General features: G+C 47.6%; 3 protein-coding genes across 8 annotated transcripts; all 3 read right to left on the bottom strand.

Annotated features, from left to right (window-relative positions):
- Positions 1–594: 594 nt before the first annotated feature.
- LOC139791794 (uncharacterized) lies at positions 595–3,127 on the bottom strand. Of its 2 annotated transcripts, XR_011724015.1 has the most exons (5): positions 2,752–3,127; positions 2,566–2,629; positions 2,411–2,453; positions 1,275–2,254; positions 595–1,153 (listed from the first exon to the last, which is right to left on the bottom strand). XR_011724015.1 is itself a non-coding variant. In XM_071734387.1 (4 exons), exons 1-4 carry the CDS (start codon positions 2,854–2,856, stop codon positions 1,477–1,479), a joined length of 990 nt encoding a protein of 329 aa, XP_071590488.1. In that variant the 5' UTR covers positions 2,857–3,127; the 3' UTR covers positions 1,173–1,476. The 2 variants fall into 2 exon arrangements, 1 of the variants encoding a protein (XP_071590488.1); XM_071734387.1 differs by lacking the exon at positions 595–1,153 and having other exon boundaries at positions 1,173–2,254.
- Positions 3,128–4,009: 882 nt separating this feature from the next.
- LOC139791773 (uncharacterized) lies at positions 4,010–5,113 on the bottom strand. The gene is made up of 4 exons (XM_071734369.1): positions 5,009–5,113; positions 4,790–4,853; positions 4,624–4,678; positions 4,010–4,457 (listed from the first exon to the last, which is right to left on the bottom strand). The coding sequence occupies exons 1-4, from the start codon at positions 5,111–5,113 to the stop codon at positions 4,010–4,012; spliced, it is 672 nt and encodes a 223-aa protein (XP_071590470.1).
- A 4,629-nt stretch (positions 5,114–9,742) lies between these two features.
- On the bottom strand, positions 9,743–18,064 carry HIKESHI (heat shock protein nuclear import factor hikeshi). Of its 5 annotated transcripts, none has more exons than XM_071729891.1 (6): positions 17,919–18,055; positions 17,378–17,483; positions 16,881–17,118; positions 14,759–14,910; positions 12,261–12,379; positions 9,743–10,085 (listed from the first exon to the last, which is right to left on the bottom strand). In XM_071729891.1, exons 3-6 carry the CDS (start codon positions 17,029–17,031, stop codon positions 10,031–10,033), a joined length of 477 nt encoding a protein of 158 aa, XP_071585992.1. In that variant the 5' UTR covers positions 17,032–17,118; positions 17,378–17,483; positions 17,919–18,055; the 3' UTR covers positions 9,743–10,030. The 5 variants fall into 5 exon arrangements, with proteins under 5 accessions (XP_071585992.1, XP_071586086.1, XP_071585855.1 ...); XM_071729985.1 differs by having other exon boundaries at positions 17,923–18,023; XM_071729754.1 differs by lacking the exon at positions 17,919–18,055 and adding an exon at positions 17,573–17,873 and having other exon boundaries at positions 9,856–10,085.
- Positions 18,065–20,940: the final 2,876 nt, after the last annotated feature.

The raw sequence follows: 20,940 nt of genomic DNA, 5'->3' as shown, positions 1-20,940 counted from the left end.
CCAGGTCCTTCATAGCTGGGGTAAATGTTGCTCATACTGGATCACTGCTCCCAGTCTTGTGACAGGCAGAAGCAAGGCAGAAGGAGCATTCCCTGCAGGCCTTCAGGCAGCCCCCACAGCCAGGCTCAGCCCTCCTGCAGGCACTGTCCAGTCCTGCACAGCTGCTTGCAAAGCCACGAGGTTGGAATCTGGGCAGCTGGGATGGTGTTGAGGGACTTAGGGATGCCCTTCCTTATGGTTGTGGCTGTGAATAAGGGACTTCTACTGGATGAGGCAGCATCCAGAGTTCTGAGCCTTGTCCTCCCCATGCCTGGAGCTTGCTTCAGCTTTGTCCCCATTAACAGTTTCAGTGGGGAGTCCATGGACTCCATGGAGGATCTGATAGTTTGTAGGGGGTGCAGGGAGAGAAGGGAGTAAAGGGAGCCCTTAAAGACCAGTGGGTCCTGTAATTCCCTTTTTTGCATCCCTGAATGGGAGCTTAGGTTATCAGGAGCTAAACCTCTCAGCCCTCCCACAGGCACCTTTCCTTCCCTGTGCATCTTCTTGGCTGGACATGGTTACATGCCTTGCCTCTGGGGACTGGGGCACTGGGGCTGCAGCCTGTCCCCCAGCAGCTCCAGGTCCTCCTGCAACTCCCTCCTGCTGGATTGGAAGGAGGGCTGGCCAGGAAGGGCTCACCAGAGGTCCCCCATGCCCCTTGCTCCTTGGCCAGCTCCACCATCAGCTTCTTGGGAAGGTCTGTGGAGCCCTCTCCTGAGTCAGCCCTGCCACAAGGGGCCCTCAGGCACCTATCTCTGCCATCAGCAAGATTGGGTTGTGTATATATTCGTATATATTGGGTTTTTTGTTACTTTATCCCTTCTGTTACTGCCTTTCTCTTGCGCTAGTAAATCTGTCTCAAATTGTTTTCTATATCCTGCTTGGAGCGTTCAGTTTTTATTCCCCTTTGATGTTCCCTTTGGTGGGAGGGGGGTAATAATAATTCTGTCCTTTGGTTTTTGGTCTGCCCAAACTGCTAAGCCATGGCACTCTCTTTGGCTGGCAGGCAGACATTCCCAGCCTGCTGTGGTTCAGGCCACGAGGTGAGGGTCTTGGGCAGCATCTGGGCTCTCTCCCAGCACCCACCATGTCACCAGGTTCACCATTCCTCCATCTGCCCAGGGAGAATCTGCCGAGGGAGGAGACAGAGTGAGCAGCCTGCAGCCCAAAGCATTCATCTCTGAGTCAGGGCTGTTGTGGGGTGCTGATCATTTCACAGTTCCATGGCCACTCACCTCTCTGCTTTCCTAGCTGGGCTCTCGTGTGCTCTTCCAACTCTTTGATTTCTTCCTTGCCTTCTGCAGAGCACCCAGTAATTGAGTGGGAGAGAAAACATTTAGCTTTTAAAAAATAGTTGTTGGGGGGGGCTGCTCAGGGGTTTCCCCTGTCCCATACTCACCAGCTTCTTGGTAACTGGGGGATCAGTTGCTCCTGGAATCACTGTTGCCAATCTCGGGGCAGGCAAATGCAGCAATAAAATTTCCCATAGGCCTTCAGGCATCTCCACAGCCGGGCACAGCCTGCCCACAGGCACTGTCCTGCCCTCTGCAGTTTCTTGGCTACACGGTCACAAAACCAGCCTGTGGGCACCTGCCTCTGGGGACTGGGGCAGTGGGGCTGCAGCCTGTCCACCAGCAGCTCCAGGTCCTCCTGCAGCTCCCTCCTGCTGAGATAGAAGGAGAACTGGCCACGGAAGGGCTCACCACAGGTCCCTAATGCCCCTTGCTCCTTGGCAAGCTCCACCATCATCTTCATGAGGAGCTCCTTGGTCAATGGCTGTGCATCCTCATCGGTGTGGCAGGACGTTAGGATGAGCTTCCCTGTGGTTGCCATGGCTGGAGAACTTCCATGGGACCTCTGCACATCCACAGGGCTCTGTGCCCTGTCTTCCCCATGCCTGGGAACCTGCCTTTGCTTGTTCCCTGTCAGTAGTTCATGAGGGGAGACCTGGCCAAGGGCTGGCCCTTGCTTCTCCTGCAGCCCCTTCAAAGCCTCAGGAGACTGGCAGGGATCTGAGTGTTGCAGATCTGGCAGCTCTGCCATTGCACCAGACCAGGGCTCCAGTGATAAGTACGTGGGCCTCTTTCCTGACAGGGAGCCCAGGGAAGAGGATCTGCTTGACCGTGAGTACAGGGAAGAAGCTCTGCTCCTGGTAGGGGAGTCAACGGCGAGCAGTGTGGTCCATGGCGCCCTGTTTGACATCTCTGCATTTGCCCTGCACAGGAGAAGGAAGAGACCCTGCTAAACCCTGGCCCCTCCACTGGGACCCTTGGGCCTCACTCCCATCTTCAGCTGGCAGGCAGGGATTCACAGCCTGGGGTGGTTCAGGCCATGGGGTTTAGGTCAGCATCAGCTCTCTCCCAGCACTCACCGCATCTCCATGGTCACCGTTCCTCTTTTGGCCCAAGGGCGAACTGCCAAGGGAGGAGACAGAGTGAGCAGCCTGCAGCCCAAAGCACATCTCTGGGTCAGGGCTGCTATGGGGTATGGGTCATTTCTGGGATGTCCATTTCCATGGCCACTCACCTCTCTGCTTTCCTGGCTGGGCTCTCTGTGTGCTCTTCCAACTCTTTGATTTCTTCCTTGGCTTCTGCAGAATGCCCAGTGATTGGGTGAGACAGGAGGAGCTTCAAGGCCCACAGCAGATCCCCTCAACCATCTCCACACCACCATACCCAAGCCCATGCCACAGCATGGTGCAGTGTCACCTACCTGGTGCTGCCAGAGCCACAAAATGACAGAGAACAGACTGAGCTGTATCCCATGCATCGATAGCAGGATAAGTTCAGCCTCAATGGAGCTGCTGAAGTGCTGCATGGCACTGGCTCTGGTTCAGCTGTGGTTTTCCAAGGGACCAGCACAGGCCCACGATGCAGATCCCCAATTAACTCCTGGGTTTCCAGTGACAGGAGAGCAATGCTGCAGGAGTGTTGGAAGCTGAGGCTGCAGTCTGCTGGGTAACACCAGACTGCCACGCACACTGCTTGCTGACAGGTGCTGTCAAGGCATGAGCCCCCTTTTATAGTCTGGCAGGCAGGCACACCCCCCTCTGTAACAAAGCACAGAGCAATCAGACTGCCCCCTTTGTGACATCGAGGGACAGACAGAGAGAGGGGTCACTTGTCTCCATAGAAATCAGTGATGGCAGCTGGGGGAAGACCACTGGCTGCTAGATGGGGGACGCTGTGAGTGCATTAGAGTGCCTGGCTGTGTTCTCTTGGCACCCTCCCTGTAGCTATTGATGCACGTGGGTGGGATCCCCGTGAGCTGTCACTTCTCCAGGCTGAGCAGCCCCAGCCCTCTCAGCTGGGAGTCCCCTCCCTCAGCCTGCTGGCCTCGCCCCTCCTGATGCAGCCCAGGATACTCTTGGCCACCTTTGGGCCTGAGCTACCAGCCACCTCTTCCCACCAGTTTTGTGACTACCAGCGGTGCCTGGTGACAGCCTGTACCCACCGGGTTCAGGCACTGAGTGTGTTGCACCCCCAGCCATGGGACAGATGGATGACTCAGGGAACCATGGACAAAGAATAAAACATTTAATTTTTCAACATTGGACAAGGTGAGGGGGGAGAGTGGGTGGGTAGGTGGGTGGGTAGGTGGGGTGGGGGACTCTGAGGGACATTTGCTGTTCCGTGCTCCCCTGCTGCTCAGTAGCCGGGGGATCTTCTGCTCCTGCAGGATCACTTCCATGATCTGATGTGGGGAATGGCAGGAGCAGAACAAACGTTTCTCCCTGGTCTTCAGGCAGTGCCACAGCTGGGCACAGCTCTCTGGCAGGCTCCTCCAGCATGGCCCCATGGGCATGGGCCACTGGGGCTGCAGCCTGTCTCCCAAAAGCTGCTTCTTCTCCTGCTGAGGAACAAGGAGAGCTGCTCAGGGAGGGGCTCATCACAGGCCCTCAGCACCCCTTGCCCCTTAGCCCCTTGGCCATGTCCAGCCTCATGTGCTTGCAGGGCTACTAGGTATATGCCTAGGCAGAAAGAACAGCAGAGCAGCACAACAAGGAACCCTTCCCCATAGATGTGCCCAGGGTTGGAGGACTGCTACGGGATATCTGCACATCCACAGGGTGCTGTGCCCTGTCCCCCTGTGCCCAGGCACCTGCTCCTGCTTGTGCTGGCTCCAGAGTCTCGGGAGACCGGAGGGGTTCTGAGCGGTTAAGAGCTGCCAACTCAGCCATTGCACCAGGCCAGGGTTCTGGGAAGGAGTAGAGGGAAGTCTTCCCCGACAGGGAGCCCAGGGAAGAGAAAAGGCTCCACCGCCGGGAGGGCAGGGAGTCCATGGAGTCCAGGGAGGAGGTCCTTGAGAGGATTCCTGGAGAAGAGGAGCCACTTCTGGACAGAGAGGCCAGGGAGCCCAGAGAGTCCATAGAGGCTAGTGGGGCCCGTAGCTTTCTCTCTGATGCCTCTTCAAAGGCCCTGCAGAGGGGGAGAGAGAAGGGACCCCAGTGCGCCTCAGCCCCTCCGTTGGGATCCTTGGGCAGCACCTGGTTCTTGGCAAATGGGCAGGGCTGCCCAGCACAGGCAGGTTCAAGGCACAGGGTGAGGGGCTGGGGCACGATCTGGGCTCTCCCCCAGCACTTACCATGTCTCCAGGATCACCCGCGCTTCCTCCACTCTTCTTCCTCCCTGGGGAGAAGCTGCCAAGGGAAGGACAGGCTGAGTGACCGGCAGCTCCCAGAAAAGCCCTGGGTCAGGGCTGACATGGAGTGCTGGTGATTTGTGGGGTGCTTGGTGCTGGGGACACTCACCACTCTGCTCCTCCAGACAGGCTCTCCGTGAGCTCTTCTGGCACTTGGACTTCTTCCGTGGCTTCTGCAGGACATGCAGTAAGCTGGGTGAGAGAGTAGCAGCTCCCAAGCCCCTACGCCAAGTGCCCCCATAACACTCCACATCACCCCAGCACACCCAAGGCCACAGTCTACCGGGAAGCAATGCGGCGTAGTGTGGTGTGGTTCAGGGCCACCTACCCAGAGCTGCCTGACACGCTGGACCGCAGAGGCCAGGCTGAGATGGACTGCAAGCATCATCATTGGGATGAGCTGAGCCACGGTGGGGGTTTTGGAGCTCCCCATGGTACTGGCTACTGTGCAGCTGACAGCAGCGTTCCAAGTGACCAGCACAGGTTCACAGTGTGGATCACCAGCCAGGTCTTGGGCACCCAGTGATGGGACCCTCGATGCTGCTAGTGTGGCAGAGGCTGAGGCTGCAGTCTGCCAATGCAATGCCAGACTGTGGTGCCTCCTCTTGCCAACTACTGCTGTGGGCACCAGAACCCCCTTTTATAGCCCGACAGGCAGGCATACCCCCTTTTATGACACAGCAGGGCAGTTGGAACCCAAAGGGTCACACCATAGGGCAGCCAGAGTGAGGGGCTGAGGAGGGGCTTGGGTGTCCCCCCCACAGAAATCAGTGGTAGCAGCTGGGGAAAGCCCACAGGCTGCTGGACAGAGGGCCTGTGGCACTTTGGAGGGGAGGGAGAAGGTGAAAGGAGGAGGTGGAGCAGAAAGAGAAGGTCCCCACATATATGGCTGTCCAGCCATTCAGAAGCGCTGGCCAGAGCTTTGGAAACTACAGAGGATCCCCTCTTGGATCGGCCCTGGTCCTGCCTAAACCCATCCTGTGTCCCCTCAGTGCTGAGCCCAGGCCCTGGCAGGTTGGGCCCAGCCAGCAGCTGAGCTTGTGGAGCTGCTTGCTCCCCTCCAGCAGGATAGGGGGGAAAATCAGGAGGGCAAATGTGTGAAATAAAGGAACCTCTTGGTTAGAGAGAAAGACTAGTTGAGTTCGTGCAGGGGAAAAAAGCTGCAGGAGGTTCCCAGGCAGTCAGCGCCAGCAGCCAATCCAGGCGACGCTGAGTCAGGGCCTGACTGAGTGAGGGCTCTTGTGGAAGTTTCCTCATCTGAGCAAGCAGCGTTGTGCCCCCAGACAGGGGTGATGCTCCCCACCTGCTCACACTGGGCCTGCTACAGCATTTCCTGCTGCCAGCATCTATGTGCCATCCCAGGAAGCCCAAGGACCCTCTGTGTCCTATCTCTGCTTCCCCAGTGCCTCTGGTTCTTCTTCCCCTGCAGCCTCAACTGCTGGGGTCCTCCCACGATTGGCTACTGTTCCCCTCCCCACCAGCTTATGGGGACCATTGTCCATTGCCTCTGGTCCTGGCAATGGCAACCCCTGGGAAGAGCCTGGCTACGTTCTCTTGGCACCCTGCCTGTAGCTATTGATGCACGTGGGTGGGATCCCCGTGAGCTGTCACTTCTCCAGGCTGAGCAGCCCCAGCCCTCTCAGCTGAGAGTCCCCTCCCTCAGCTTGCTGGCCTCGCTCCTCCTGATGCTGCCCAGGATACTCTTGGCCACCTTTGGGCCTGAGCTACCAGCCACCTCCTCCCACCAGTTTTGTGGCTGCCAGCAGTTCTGGAAGTAACAGTGACAGTCCAGTTTGCCAAACAAACCATTTTGTGAAGTGTGCGTGCTGTGCTCAACTTTAGAGGTGCCCTGCGTCCAGCCAGGTGGAAGAGAGGGATAATTGAGTTTACTGGACAGTGTGGATTTGGTGGTGTGGCATAGCAGAACCATAGAGATACAGAACCCTGGTAGACACTGGTGCACAGTACACATCACTACCATCCAATCACAAAGGGAGAGACTCTATTACCATCTCTGGGTTCACAGTTGTGTCTCAAGAACTGAGTAGTGGAGGCTGAAATGAGCTCGACTGGAAATGACTGGGAGACCCACTGTATAGTGACTGGCCCAGATGCTTTGTGCATCCTTGGTATAGACTTTCTCTGGAAAGAGCAGATAAAACAAGAGATAGTCCATATAGTGGCCCTGGGACATATCTGAATGGGACAAGATAATAAAAATGTGAGAATGGAGCCTCTGCGAAGAAGCACCTGATGAGACTTGAGGTTGACCCCTATGGTTTTGGAGTCATCAATATAAAGGTTCAGAGGCCAATTACAGTCCAACTGAAAAAGAAATACTGGCTGCCTATGAAGGAGTCCAAGCTGATTCAGAAGTGATTGGCACTGGGGCAATGCTCCTCCTAGTACTCCGAATGTCAGTTCTGAACTGGATGTTTAAGGGGAGGATCTTGTTCAAGCACCATGCCACTGATGCCACCTGGAGTAAGTGGAATGCCTTGATAACACAGCGAGATTGAATAGGGAGCCCTGATCATCCAGGCATCATGGAGGTGATTATGAACAGGGTAAAGATTTTGGAATGCCACCAGATGAGATGTTGAACCATTCCACGGAAGCCCCTCCATATACTGAATGTTCAGATAGCGAGAAGAAATTTGCTCTCTTCACCAATGAATCCTGCTGTTTTATAGGAAGTCAGCAAAGGTGGAAACTGCAGTGTTGAGTCCTACACAAGTTGCACAAGCAGCTGAAGGAGATGGTAAATCAAGGCAGTTTGCAGAGGTAAAAGCTATTCAGCTGGCCCTGGACATTGCTCAATGGCAATAGTGGCCAGCACTTTACCTCTACACTGATTAATGGATGGCTTGTGGGCATGGATGAAGGGATGGAAATGGGACAACTGGAAGTGCAGGGGGAAGCCCCTTTGGGCTGCCACTCAGTGGCAAGGTACCACTGCTCAGTTAGAGATGCTAACAGTAAGGGTACATCACTTGGACGCCCACAAACCTAATCATCAGGCCAGTGAAGAACACTGGCAAAACCATCAGGAACAGGCAGGCAAAGTGTTTCAAACAGATTTAGACCGGGAGCACAGAGGTGAACTGTCCTTAGCTCACGACACTTCAGGTCACCAAGGGCAAGATGCAGCATAGCAATGGGCCCATGACTGAGGGGTGGATTTAACTTCAGACACTATGACACAGATTATTCATGATTGTGATGTATGCGGAGCAGTCAAATAAGCAAAACAGTTAAAACATTTGTGGTACAAGGGATGTGGGTGTAAATACAAGTATGGACAGGCCTGGCATATTTGTTAAATCACACTCCCTTAGACTGGCCAAGGTAACTGCTGTGCTCACAATGGTTGAAGCAAGCACTGGGTGGTTGGAAATGTACTGTTTGCCTCATGCTACTGCCTGTACTGCTACTGTACTGGGGTTTAAAAGTCAAGTGCTGTGGTGGCACAGTACCCCAGAGAGGACTGAGTCAGACAATGGGATTCATTTAAAAAACCACCTCATAGACAACTGGGCTAAAATGCATGGTACAGAGTTGAAACACCCTATTCCCTATCATACACCAGCATCTGGAAAAATCAAAGGCTACAATGGGTTGCTGAAAACCACCCTGAAAGCAATGGGTGGTGGGACTTTCAAAACCTGGGGTATGCATTTGGCAGAAGCTACCTGCCTAGTTCAGTTAACACTAGGGGATCTATAAACTGAGCTGCTCCTGCTCAATCAGACCTTCTACATACATTGGATGGGGATAAAGTCCCTGTTGTGTTTGAAAGGAACATATTGGGAAAAACTCTTTGGATCTATCCTGCTTTGGGCAAAGACAAACTTATTGTCTCTGCTCAAGGTCCTTGACATACTTGGTGGGTTATGCAGGAGGGTGGGGAAGTCCATTGTGTACCACAGGGGAACTTAATGCTAGCCAAGAGCATTTAGTTTCACTTTGTATAGTTTTGTTATATAATAGTAGTAAGTTGTATTAAGTGTTTCTTCCCTAGGATATTGCAGTGCCATGAAAAGTCTCAGGCAGTGCTTGCAGTGCATGAGGACATAAACCCTGACAGACCTTGTACCATCCATCTTGCTTAGAGAAAATGCCATGATGAGGATCTGCAGCCTGGACTTGACAAAAGTCTTGTTTAGAGACAGGGCATTGGCGGGTGAATGAGTATGGAGTGACATGGAATGGAGTGACATGGAATGGAGTGACATGGAATGGAGTGACATGGAATGGAGTGACATGGAATGGAGTAAGGGGTGAAAGGCCCTAGTTTGAGTACTATGAGCTGAAGGAGGGCTTTCAGACTCTGAGAGGGGCAGAACACACAGCAGTCTATTGCCCCCCATTCCCTGCCCATACTCTATCAAGAGCACTTAGACTGTGAGCCCCTCCTCTCTTTCACCTGCTCCTTGCTTCTCTGCTGTTCCCCTGTGCTCCTTTATCCCCAGCTCCCCGCGTGCTCTTCAGAATCCACATCCATTGGATGCTGGGAAGAGCCGTGGAGCCCTCTCCTGAGTTGGCCCTGCTGCAAGGGGCCCTCAAGGCACCTATCCCTGCCAGCCTCAAGCTTGGATTGTATATACATTTCTTTTTGTTCTTTATCCCCTGTTCTAGTAAATCTGTTTCCAACAGATTTTAAATTTTTTAAGCTACCAACTTTGAGTCTCTAGTCTCTATTCCCCTTTTATCTTCCCTTTGCAGAGGTGAGGGGATAAGAGAGAATAATTGTGTCCTTTGGTTTTTGGTCTGCCCAAACTGCTAAGCTGTGACAATCTCACTGGACAGTCTCGAGGTGCAAACCACAAAGCTCTGAACTGGCCTGTAACGCCCATTCAACAGTATCTGACTCGCATCAGGGAGGGACTCCCCAAGATACTGTTTGTCCACAAAGTGAAAGCTTTTCCAGTACAAACAGGTACACCATCAGCACACTCGCAGTTGCCTGGTCCCTCACCCTTCAGAATAAGGTAAAGAAGAAAAAACTACATTTATTTTATGACTTAAGACCCCAAAATATCACACAAGTATGAAACACTGCTGCCATTTTTCTTCTTGTAATTATTTTCAGTTCAAATGCAGATTCAAAACAGTATTTCTACGTGTGCACATGCAACACTGATTTCTTGTTGCAGCCAAGTACACATAGGCTAGTAGCTTTCATGGTTTTTAATTTTAAATAATTTTCAAGAGTAATATAAAAGTTACAAGTTTGTCTATTCAGACTAATCGTTTTGGGTTTTTCCCCCCAAAATTATTCAGCGGAGTTACTTGCTGCATCTTTCAGACAACACTGTTTAGAAAGCACTTCAAATGACACAATTTAGGTTTATGTTTTCCAGAAGAGAGGGTTCTGTGTCAGACGTCTCTGGAAGTTCTCGTACCTGTTAAAACAAAAAAGAAAGAAAGAAAAAAGAAAAAAAGAAACAACAGCAAAAAAGCTATTGCAAATAAAATAGCTTAAGAAATTACACAAATAATTTATCCTACCTACAGAACACAACAAATTACATCTATTCCACACAGGGGAGTAAATCCAAAATCCTTTCTGATTTCATATCAAGATTACTCCTAGTGAGACTTGTATATTTCCAGAATAATGTATTTCATTAAAGTGATATCCCAGAGAACACTCATCTGAGCTTACTAAAACTGAAAGCTGATTGACAGCTACTATTTTATACATAGCATTTTTTGGGCTAAGAAAACTTTGGGAAGGTAGAAGTGTGCATCTGAGGCAGACCAGGCACCTCACAGAAGAAAAAGAGAACTTCATGCCCTTTAAGCATACACTGTAAAACTGGGAAAAAGAAGGCAACACCACTGCTTCCAAATCCAGTTCAAATGTCCCTGTACTACCTTCCAGTAGTGCTCTAGGATGTACAGAACCAGCCCAGTGCTTCTGAGTTCAGAGGACAGTGGACATGAACTAGCAAACTCAACAGACCACAGCCTCCAACTCTGTTGCCTAGCAGGATGTGTGTAACCTGCTGACAGGTCAAAAGAGCAGACTGAAGACAATTGTGCACTCAAGGCTCTGGATCAATTTGTCTTAAAGTTCTAAAGTAATCCTGAGACAAAGCAGTTCCCATTATTTTTCCACGAAATAATTCTAACTTTCACGTTTATTATATAATGTTTTAGTAAAAATTCAATGAGAAAAAATAACTCTCCTAATGCATAATGGAATCATGTATGCACATGTGCTGTCCCAGTTTCAACTTCCATGCTCACAGAAACAAGCAAACCACAAGTAAAATTTTAATCAGAATTCATTGTTGAGCTACTCTGAACGCACAGGGAAAACATACAATTTCTCTTTCAGCCCTTTCAATCCCCACAAACCCAAGCTGTAAGCTAACAATAGGTACTGCCAAAGAAACAAAAGGAAAAAAAGTTTCTCCTACATCTCATAGTTCCTAATCCAACTCAAATGAGAGAATAGACTAAACCATTTTAAGCCCACTCAAATTAGAGAAAGGATTATCTATGAATGAATTTCTAAAACAAACTATTTAATTTCCATTGCAGCCAGCCCACTGCAGAGACCTAAGATACTCAACATATTATAAACTATAATAAAACACATTATAACGAGTCAAAAACATACCAACAGAGCAAAAAGATACTGTTTTCTATGACTGTAAATCACATTTAACAGGTTTCTATACAGAAACACCTTCAGTTTATTACTGAAGTGAGTTATGCCTCATCTCATTATACTGCTTTCAAAACCAAAAGCAAATTCAGCATCATCCAGGCAATGGCCACCTGTTGCCCTGCTTCTTTAGCCTGTCTTCCTTTTGATTTTCTCTCATTAGAGACCTTACCCCCCTATGTTCATGGAGTGTGTAGAGTTAATTTCTAAATAGAAGGGATCTGCATTAAGGATAAAACTAATTAGAATCCAAAATACTGTTTTAAAAATGGTTTAGGTTAGTACTGTAGAGGCTCAAGAGGGCCAAACCAAAGGAAAGAACTTTCTAAGACATTCTGAAGGACTGCCTGCAGTTCACAATTTATCTCCTGACTATACAGGATATCCCCACAGGTATCTCCTAACCCAGTCCCTGTAAGAGAATCTGCAGACTTCAGTATTTGTGCCTTGGTGACAGAACCAGGTCAACTGTGAGCCCGACTTCTCCACCTCTCCCATATTCTTAAACAATATTACTATGCTGGAACTACATCCAGGAAGAGATCAAGCATAACAAGTTCAAAATATGACAAGTATCAGTGTGTTCTGTCTTCCCATGACTCCAGAGCATTTGCATAATCTGCAAGATAATGCAAATTTACACATCAAGGGCAACATTTCTAGAAGAAAAAAAATCCTATAGGCCATATAGCACACTTCTAACAAAAAAAATCATACCATGGTGCTAATAAATATAAGAACAGTGGACAGAGACTATGATTGAGATAAACAATAACAAACACTTCTTAAATTTTTTGCATCATCTCACTGAATAGCCTGATTGTATTCCGTACTTTGAAATCAGCTGCCTTAATGCCTATTAAAAAACCAACCAAACAAAAAAAGAGATCACTGCCATTACCATTTCAGAACTACATTTGCAGGAATGAAAGCTTCAGAGGGATTTGGGGTCATCTGTGCCTGAGTAACAGCAAATGAGGAAGCAAAGTTATAGAAGTTATCCAACATCTTCTGAGTGAACTGGAAGAAGAAAAGAGACATTTTAAGTAAATTTTTTTTTCAGTTTGAATTTCTGTGCAGAAGTTTAACAGAAACACAAATACCATATGAAGTAAAATTAGCATTTTAATCCAAAACACAAAGAGGAAAGTGGATTATTAGGTCCAGAGACATCCATTTGATTAAAGCATCCTAACTCTCAGTGTTGCTCTTCAATCCAAAAATGATTTTCAGAATCTTCACTCACCCTTTCCCTGCCCAATTTCATCCAACTTGGTAAACAGCTTTGGGAAGAACATTTTCTTCTTCTGACACAGAAGTGATGCAGTGACAAGAGCTGTTTGGCCCTCTTCTCCAAATTAACCCATCAGAAGAACTGTAGACCAGGTCAAAACTCATGGCAAAAAACTGGCTGTTAAACCAGATGAAAAGTCTGCAGTTTGCTTCATTATAACTCGTTAGATTCCAGCAACAGAGAAACTTCCTTTAGCTTTCACTACAGGGCTGCTATCCTGGCACCCTCTGCCACAAGACCTTGCTGGGGAAAAAATGAAAAAGATGCATGGGAAAATCCTGAACTGCAGGAATAAGAACGTAAAAGACTGAAATGAAGGCAGAGAAGTTGCAAGCTCTGCCTGCAGAGGATGAGGCTGTAGGACATTCCCAGCCAGTCTACAAATACATGCGCCTGTGGTATCTCCTCCTTTCCCCTACTTATTTTAAAAAAGTATGAACTGCTTTGGTGGAAGTACAAACTATTTTCACAGGCTGTGAAGTAACAGAGGAAACTATATCATGAGGCAATACATGTACACTCTTCCCTGCACCTGTTCTGGCAAAAAGAGAGGAAGAACTGATGTCCTGGAATGCAGGAGCCTTACCTCAGTCTCTCCCTACTCACATGCATAACATTTTTCCATACATTGCTTTAATAATGGAACTATATTAAACAAACAAACACACAAAATAATCATAAAGCTTCATAAAACTTGCTAAAAATGTAGTGGGAGAGCAACCCCTTAACTGAAGTACAGAAAGTATTAAGTAAAACCATTCAAAACCATGTCCCTAATCACATCCATTTCCTCTGCTATCTCTCCCTCAAAGGTTTTACACTTTTTCTCTGTAAGGGTAACTTCAGTCTTTGGCTCACCTGCATTCCTGGAAAGCAATATACAATTTTAGTGGACATGCTACTTTTTAAAAAAGAAAAATCCACTTAATTGGAAATAACATTTGTAAAAAGTTATCTAATCATGAGGTGGTTTTTTTTCTTTAAATATTATTGCAGAAAACTCTACCAGTCGCCCTGCAAATTAATTCAAGTGGCATACAATTACTTTATGACTTAACTACTGCTATTATAAAAACTGCTGGAATTAGAAATACTGTTTAGATGTCATTTGCCTTATCAACTCCAGAAAAACTCAATTAACCATACTATACCAAAATAGTTGTCAGTCAGCTCCTAGTCATGATACCTTTTTCTCCAAGAGACCTTACCTATTTGGAGCTCTGATGTGTATAAACTGCCAAAAAATATTAGATACATTGTCAGGATTACTGTGCAATTACTAATCTACCTCATCAAGTTAAGGAAAGTGAGTAAAAAAACAAAAACCCTCAGTAAAAGACTCACCAACTTTTGCAATGATAAAAGACAATGCCAGAGCTGTCAGTGTTAGGGAAATGAAGACCTACCATGCAGATCTTGCTTGCCTTGAACAGATATTTGATGGCTAACTAACTGCCAGTGCTGGCTAAGGACTTCCAGAGCTTCAAACTAACACACAGGCTGGGCAAAAAAAAAGGCAAGTGTTGCAGCCCAAGGCCTGATCCACGGGGAAAGAACTGGGAAAAAGAAAAAACCAAAACCAAACAAAGCAAAGACTTTTCTGGAGGAGAGGGCACGATTCTGTACTTCTGCAGAATGACATCAGAAGGACTTTTCAAGGGTCAGTGGTACACTTGGATATCTGTCTGCATCCGTACCCACATCTGCCTTGACTTCTGGACAATTTTTCACCATCCCTTAAATTCTAAGTAATGGAGTTCCAGCTCTTAAAAATCACCAAAGACCCTCTTGTCTCTTACATGCATTTAGTCATATCTGCTCTATGAGGAAATATGAAATACTTTTACAGCAGGGTGACACTGACACAAGGAGTGAGTCTATTGACCTGGTTGCACTGAATCTGGAAAATCCAGTTTTTTACAGGACACAGTTTTCCAGTATAAGAAAAAGTAATTTCAAAATATCAAGGCATCTAGACGCATGATTTGGTTACTCCCAATCCTACAGCCACCCAGCTTCTTTTTTTTTTAATTAGTTCTTCAGAGGCTCAACTCCTGAGACTTTTGTAGAACAGAGAAATTCTGAAAACAGAATGTGCAAGCTACCTCTGTGAATGAGTCTACTGATGACACAGCAGCACTTGCAACAGGAGTCTGCTGGGCCAGGTTCTCCAACAGTTCCACTGATATTCCAATCTGGGCCACGGATGGCGTCTGAGGGAGGTTCATGGCACCAAAGGGATGTTGACTTCCCTTCCCTGAAAGGGCCACAAACAGCACACGTTAGATTTAGCACACATATAAAGCCTGTGACACTTAAATCACCGTGTTTCCTCTGTAGAAGGTATTCAGCAACTCCCTACCCCAGAAATAAAGAAAAAATCATGCAGTTCAAGCTCAGGCACAAGTACAGACAACAGATGAAAGAGAGCGACAGGTCTTAAGGAAACTTCTAAAAAACAAAACAAAAACTCTCATTTTAAAGCTCCCTATGAAATAAATGGATTCATTGGGAGATAAGATCTGTGAGTAAGAGACAGCAGAACCTGTGTAAGAACCAACTCTTTCATTCACACTGGAACAATCGCAGATGAGCAGGAAACATGCAGCACCCCTGCACAGTTGTTTGATTCACTCATTCAAACCAGGGAGCTTCTTTTTATTATATCAGGGTTTGCAAAGCCTCCATCAACTTTGTTAATTCTCCAAATCTGTCCTCCACATCCTTACATCAGCCTGCACTTACAGAGTTAGAAATACCTCTGCAACTTCCATGTCTCCCTGGGTGCCAGCTCTCTGCAATACTTGTCTGGTCTCCCCCTTTCAACAGCCTCACAGTCTTCTCCATCACAGAACTGGTTATGTATATTTATGTATATAACTATGGCTGCATGGTTACTGACCTGACAGCCAGAGAGGCAGCAACAGGAATACTGCAGGTCTGTGCTGCTCAGATCAAGCACACCACTGCCTCACAGCACTGCAAAGGCATTCAACCCCCTCAACAGGGTTCTTCCTCAAGAGCAGCTCTTACTTGGGAACTATGGCAAATCGTGCAAAAAGCATTTGGAAAAGTGTTTTCATACAAAGCTATCTGAAAGCATATACAGCACAGCAGACCTCACAAGGTCTCTGCCTTGTGATGCACCTCTCTCTCTCACAAGGTGCCTCTGAGGCACCACAACAAAAGCTGGAGGCTGAAGCGTCGATACATTTCCCTGTGTCATTAACCATAGCTTTGGAATATACAAATCCCCTTCCCCAGAACTCTTGGAATATACCAGTCTCCTTCCCCAGAACTCCTGGAATATAAAAAGCCCCTTCCCCAAAACTCTTGGAATATAAAAAGCCCCTTCCCCAAAACTCCTTTCTGTGGCTGTTCCTTCTTCTGAAGAAAGCCCAAATTTTTCAGGATACAATCAGAATTCATTTTGCTCTGCACCTGGAGAGTCTTCATCTCATGTCACACTACCATCCAGGGCTGATTCAAAGGGAAGCATCCCATGTTATGAATGAATACAGTTTATCCAGTTTATCACAGCTACCTCAAGGCTTACCTAAACAGAGATTCAAGTTCAGTGTAGTCTGCAGCCTATAAGGGACATGGTATAGTTTATCACCATAACACTGTAAGCTGCTTGACTGACATATTAGATTCTTTAACATGACAAAAGTGTGCCATTGTAGTGCTTCATCATTTTTATATGCATGGAAACCCCGCTAAACACTTAGGGAAAAAAACCCACAACTACTTCATGTAGTGCCAGCGTTTTCCGACTCCCGTATGCGTCAGACTTCTCCGATTCAGGTCTACTTCAAAAATACTAGGAGGCTTGGGAAGATGCTTTCCAGTGACGACACCCTCTGCTGGAGAATTGTATAGTGCAACCGCACCTGCACAGGCAGCGTCTGCCTGAAATCACTGCGTCAGACTTGATTTACTGCCTGAACGTACCCCGTCAAACTTGGCTCACTGCAAAACCTGTCCCGACACAGAATACAACCACTGACAGTGGAAGCTGAAAAGAAAACGTTGCAGACAAACGCCTAAAAAACATGCTATGGAAGTGACAAGGACATTCTTTCTCAGGTTCTCTGTGCTGGAACACACAAAGGTCTGACTGCCTTTTCAAGGGGGTTTTCGTTCAAAACCCCCTTCAACCATTTATACCCTTATACATGCAGGAACACAGCTGTTTCACTGACTGCTACATTTTCCCACTCTTACCAGATTTCAGACCAGAGATTTTGAAGATGGCACTTGGCTTCTCGTTCGTGACAAACCCCAGCAGCTGCCACACTGCCATCCCACTTGGGTCCGGATAACAAAAATAGACAGATCCTCCCATCCCTTCTGGAAATGGTATCGTTCCCAGCATGAAGACCACTATATGGTTGATGTTTTCATAGTCCGGTATATCAAATACAAATTTGTCTTCAGCCACTTGTTGAGGAGCTGCTTGTACCTAAAGAGAACAAAATCTGTATTAGTATTACTATGCTTTTCATCTCGGGCTGTAACTGTGAATTTCCTTTTACAGAAATACACCTAAAGTGGAACATAACAAAAAAGTGAGGAACGTACTAACCTAAATACCAAACAGCCAGATAAAAGATCAAACACAGCAGAAGAACAACTGCAAAAAATATTACTGAAAAGGCACAAGAGTCTTGTTCTACCTGCACTGAACGTATATCCCACCCGGGACTACAGGATCAGAATACCTTCGCTCCCCATGTGCGGAGGAAAATAGGGTGCAGAAGAGGTTGCCAAGTCTATAAGCAGTGGCTGTTGACCACCTGGCTGGCACAACCCCAGGATCATGGAAACCTGTTCACATAGGAAATACAATAGACCTTGAGACAGGCAGCAGAAGAAGGATGGCTAAACGCCAGAGCAGAAGACACCCTCCTCTTTACCCGAAATGTCAAATCCTTGCAGCAAACGCATAGTCTAGCCTTCAAAATCTTATTTTTAGCTCCCAGCTTGTCTCTGAGGAGCTCAAACCCCTCCGGTAACAGAGGGGGCGGTGACTGCCTCCCGGCCACGCGGCTCTACAGTGCAGCTGCCTCTGGGGCTGAGGGGCAGGAGCCAGCCGAGGCCCCGGGCAGGCGCGACGGGGACAGCGATGTCCCCTCTGCCGGGGGCCAGCCCCGGGAGGAGCCCGGACAGGGGAAGGGCGAGCACCGCGGGCCGGCCCTGTGGCAGCTCCACCCCAGCCCCAAGCGGGTTGAGGGCCCCGCCCGCGGCCCGGGCAGCGCTCACCAGCCTGCCCGCCACCAGGCAGCCGAACATGGTGCTGGCCCCGAACCCCCTCAGACGCTTCGCTGCTCCGAAACCTCCATGAGCGCCGTCTCCCGGAAATGAACGCGCATCTGTCACGCCGGGGCCGCTGAGTCACTTCCTGAGCGCGGCCAGGGAGGGAAATACGAAGCAAGGGACTACAACTCCCGTGGTGCAACGCGCGGCCACCCCCTTTCGAAGCTCTGCGGGGCGGCGCGAAGCCTGACGGGAGATGTAGTTCGAGTGGACGCAAGGAGAAGGAAAAGGCGGCTCGCCTTCAGGCAGCCCCGAGTGCCACCAGGGCTGCCACCGCACCCCGTGTTCTGGGTTAAATCATGACTGATTAGGTCTAAGTACTGAAGAGCAGAGGAAACTTTGTACCCGCCGAAGCTGGAAATTAAAGTCAGTCATGCCATGGAAGTAAAAGGGCAGACCCAAAGTGTGTAAATGCAGGTGAAAGTGGGCAAACCAATAAAATCTGCACTCAAAAATAAACCAGAAGAGAACGGGAAAGTTAATCAGAAAAAACCCTGCCTGATTAAGTACGCTGACATACACCTGTCTACGGAGAGACAACTGCTGGAAGAGCACGTGATGCTGCAATGCTGAGAAACCCAGTTTGTCCTCACAGACACAGCTGAGGTTCTGGAAGCTTCCACAGAAGTGTGCACACTCTGTATGTTTGCTGTGTAACCTGATCTGCAGTGCCATTTCAGAGTACCTAGTGCCACATGGCTCTTGGTGCTCAGAGCACAGCTCTCCTCAACTTCAGGAGTAGCTCCCACCAGTGAGATTTCCAAGCCTCCATCACAGCTTCCACAGATGCCTGCAGCATAGTTTGATGGCCTGGTTAACATCCCATATGAATGAAGAGGCACAAAAAGGCCTAGTATTCCAAGGGCAAACCTAAAGACAGTCATCCCTTTCTTCCTCCCATTGCTTCTTAAGATCTTCCAACTTTTGCAAAAATGGGGAAAGGCTGTGACAGCAGCAGGAGACTTTAAACATCCATGCCATGTGGCAGTGGAAGGGGAACTGGAAGCCTACGTTTGCGTTTCATGGACATTTGCAGAGCTAAGAGGTGATAAATGACAGAGCTTGTGCTGTGTGCCATGTTAAAAGTGTGTGGTAACATTTCATCACTCTGTTTGGGCTCTGTCCCATTTTCCTGTATCTGCCTCAGATTCCCTCTCCAGACCTACCTGCAGTCCTTGGAAGCCTTGTCCTGCTTGCAGCTTCTTTTCCTGTCCAGTCCTCTCATATTTTCCTAAGACTGTCACCCTGAAGTAGCTAAGAAGTTAACCTCTGCCCACAACCATTTCCAGTTGCTTTGTCCATCCACAGTCTGCTTCCAGGACACTTCTTGGGTTCCTCATCTTTCTCAGTTATTCACATTTATCCCTTTCTGTATCCCTTTTAGCCCCTATCTTTCTGACATACCTTTTAGTCTCCATCCTGGGAATCTCATTTGTTCCACTGACTACCTTCTGCCTATATCTTTTCCTGGAAACATTTCTCATACAATTCCCTAAATCTAAAATACCAATCTTTATTACATTCTCACAGGTTTTGGTATTTTTTATAGACATGCTACAAACAACTGCAATATAGCAGATTACCAGAATGCATCTTATCCCTTCTAAGTGGTGATATCTGGTTAAAGAAATAAGCAACTGAAAACAAGGGATTTCCACAGAGCAGTTTCAGCACAAATTGATGCTGATTCAAATTACCACACAAATTTTAAAGTGATCCCTGACCATATTTGATTGGCCTTTTCTAACAAATAAGTCACAATAGGACTAGAGGACATGGACTGAATTTGCACCAGAAAAGGTTTAGACTAGATTTTAGGGAGAATTTCTTTACTGAAAGAGTAGTCAGGCACTGAAATGGGCTGCGGAGGGAGGTGGTGGAGTCACCATCCCTGGAGATATTAAAAAAAAAAAATATAGACATGGCACTCAGGACATGCCCTAGTGGGTATGGTGGTTTTTTTTTTTTTTTTGGTTGACAGTACAAATCTGTTATCATAGAGCTCTTTTCCAGCTGTAAGGATTCTTTGATTCTGTGTGATTCTGTGATTTAACTGGAGGAATTTTTTGACAACTTTTATATTAACTTCTATTTGAAAGGTAAAGGTAGCCTACCTCAACACCATATCCTTTACTTAGCTTTGAAAAATAAAGGCAAATCTTTATATAAGCATTAAGTTCAATTTGGTTTTATACTTTAGAATATGCTTAGGTAATGAGGAAATGCCAGAAATAGCAAATGCAACTCTCCTTGATCAGAAAATGTTTTCAGCATGTTCTACTTGGAAGAATGCTAGTTGAAATTTCTTCAACATCAGGTATTCATTCTTTACCCTTGCAGTAAGAAAATCCAGAGGGCAATGATATCCTTGGTGCATCTTCCAATTAATAAAAACATTGGCTAAGCACTGAAAGCTAAGCAGATTATCATTAAATTTCAGTGGGGAATCAGTTCCAGTTGGTGAAACACGTGGTTCCTATATCTCTGTGAAGTCTTTTGACCTTATTTTGACACTAGCAGGAAAGTCACCATGAAAATGAAAGCTGAAATATTACCTCCTTCTGGTTGCACGATATGAGGTAGGTTCATATACTCCAGAAGGAGCCTGGCAGAAGAATGTTAATGCATAAATAGAAGGGGCAGAGATCAGGTATCCAGAGGCTTAAGATGATCTCCAAGCTCTTTAAAGAGAAGTAACTGACTCTGCTGGCATTCCCACCTCTCGGATGACTGCACAAGGTTAGTCTTTCCAGGAAGATTTGATGCTCTGCCCTGAGCTCATGAACAGGAAACTCAATGTGTAAGGTTGAGTCTGAATGACCCTATATAGCAGTAATTCCTTTACTGGTTTGGGATTCAACGTGCTGAGGGCACTTCTTGGGTTGAACATCATATTGAGGGGTGGTGTGACTGAGCTAGGGAAGGAAGGAGAGAAAGCAAGACAGACAGTCCAGCAGCCTCCAGCATA

Source organism: Heliangelus exortis, chromosome 1 (assembly GCF_036169615.1).
Source record: "Heliangelus exortis chromosome 1, bHelExo1.hap1, whole genome shotgun sequence".
NCBI lineage: Eukaryota > Metazoa > Chordata > Aves > Apodiformes > Trochilidae > Heliangelus > Heliangelus exortis.
This window is presented reverse-complemented; position numbering and strand designations above follow the sequence as displayed.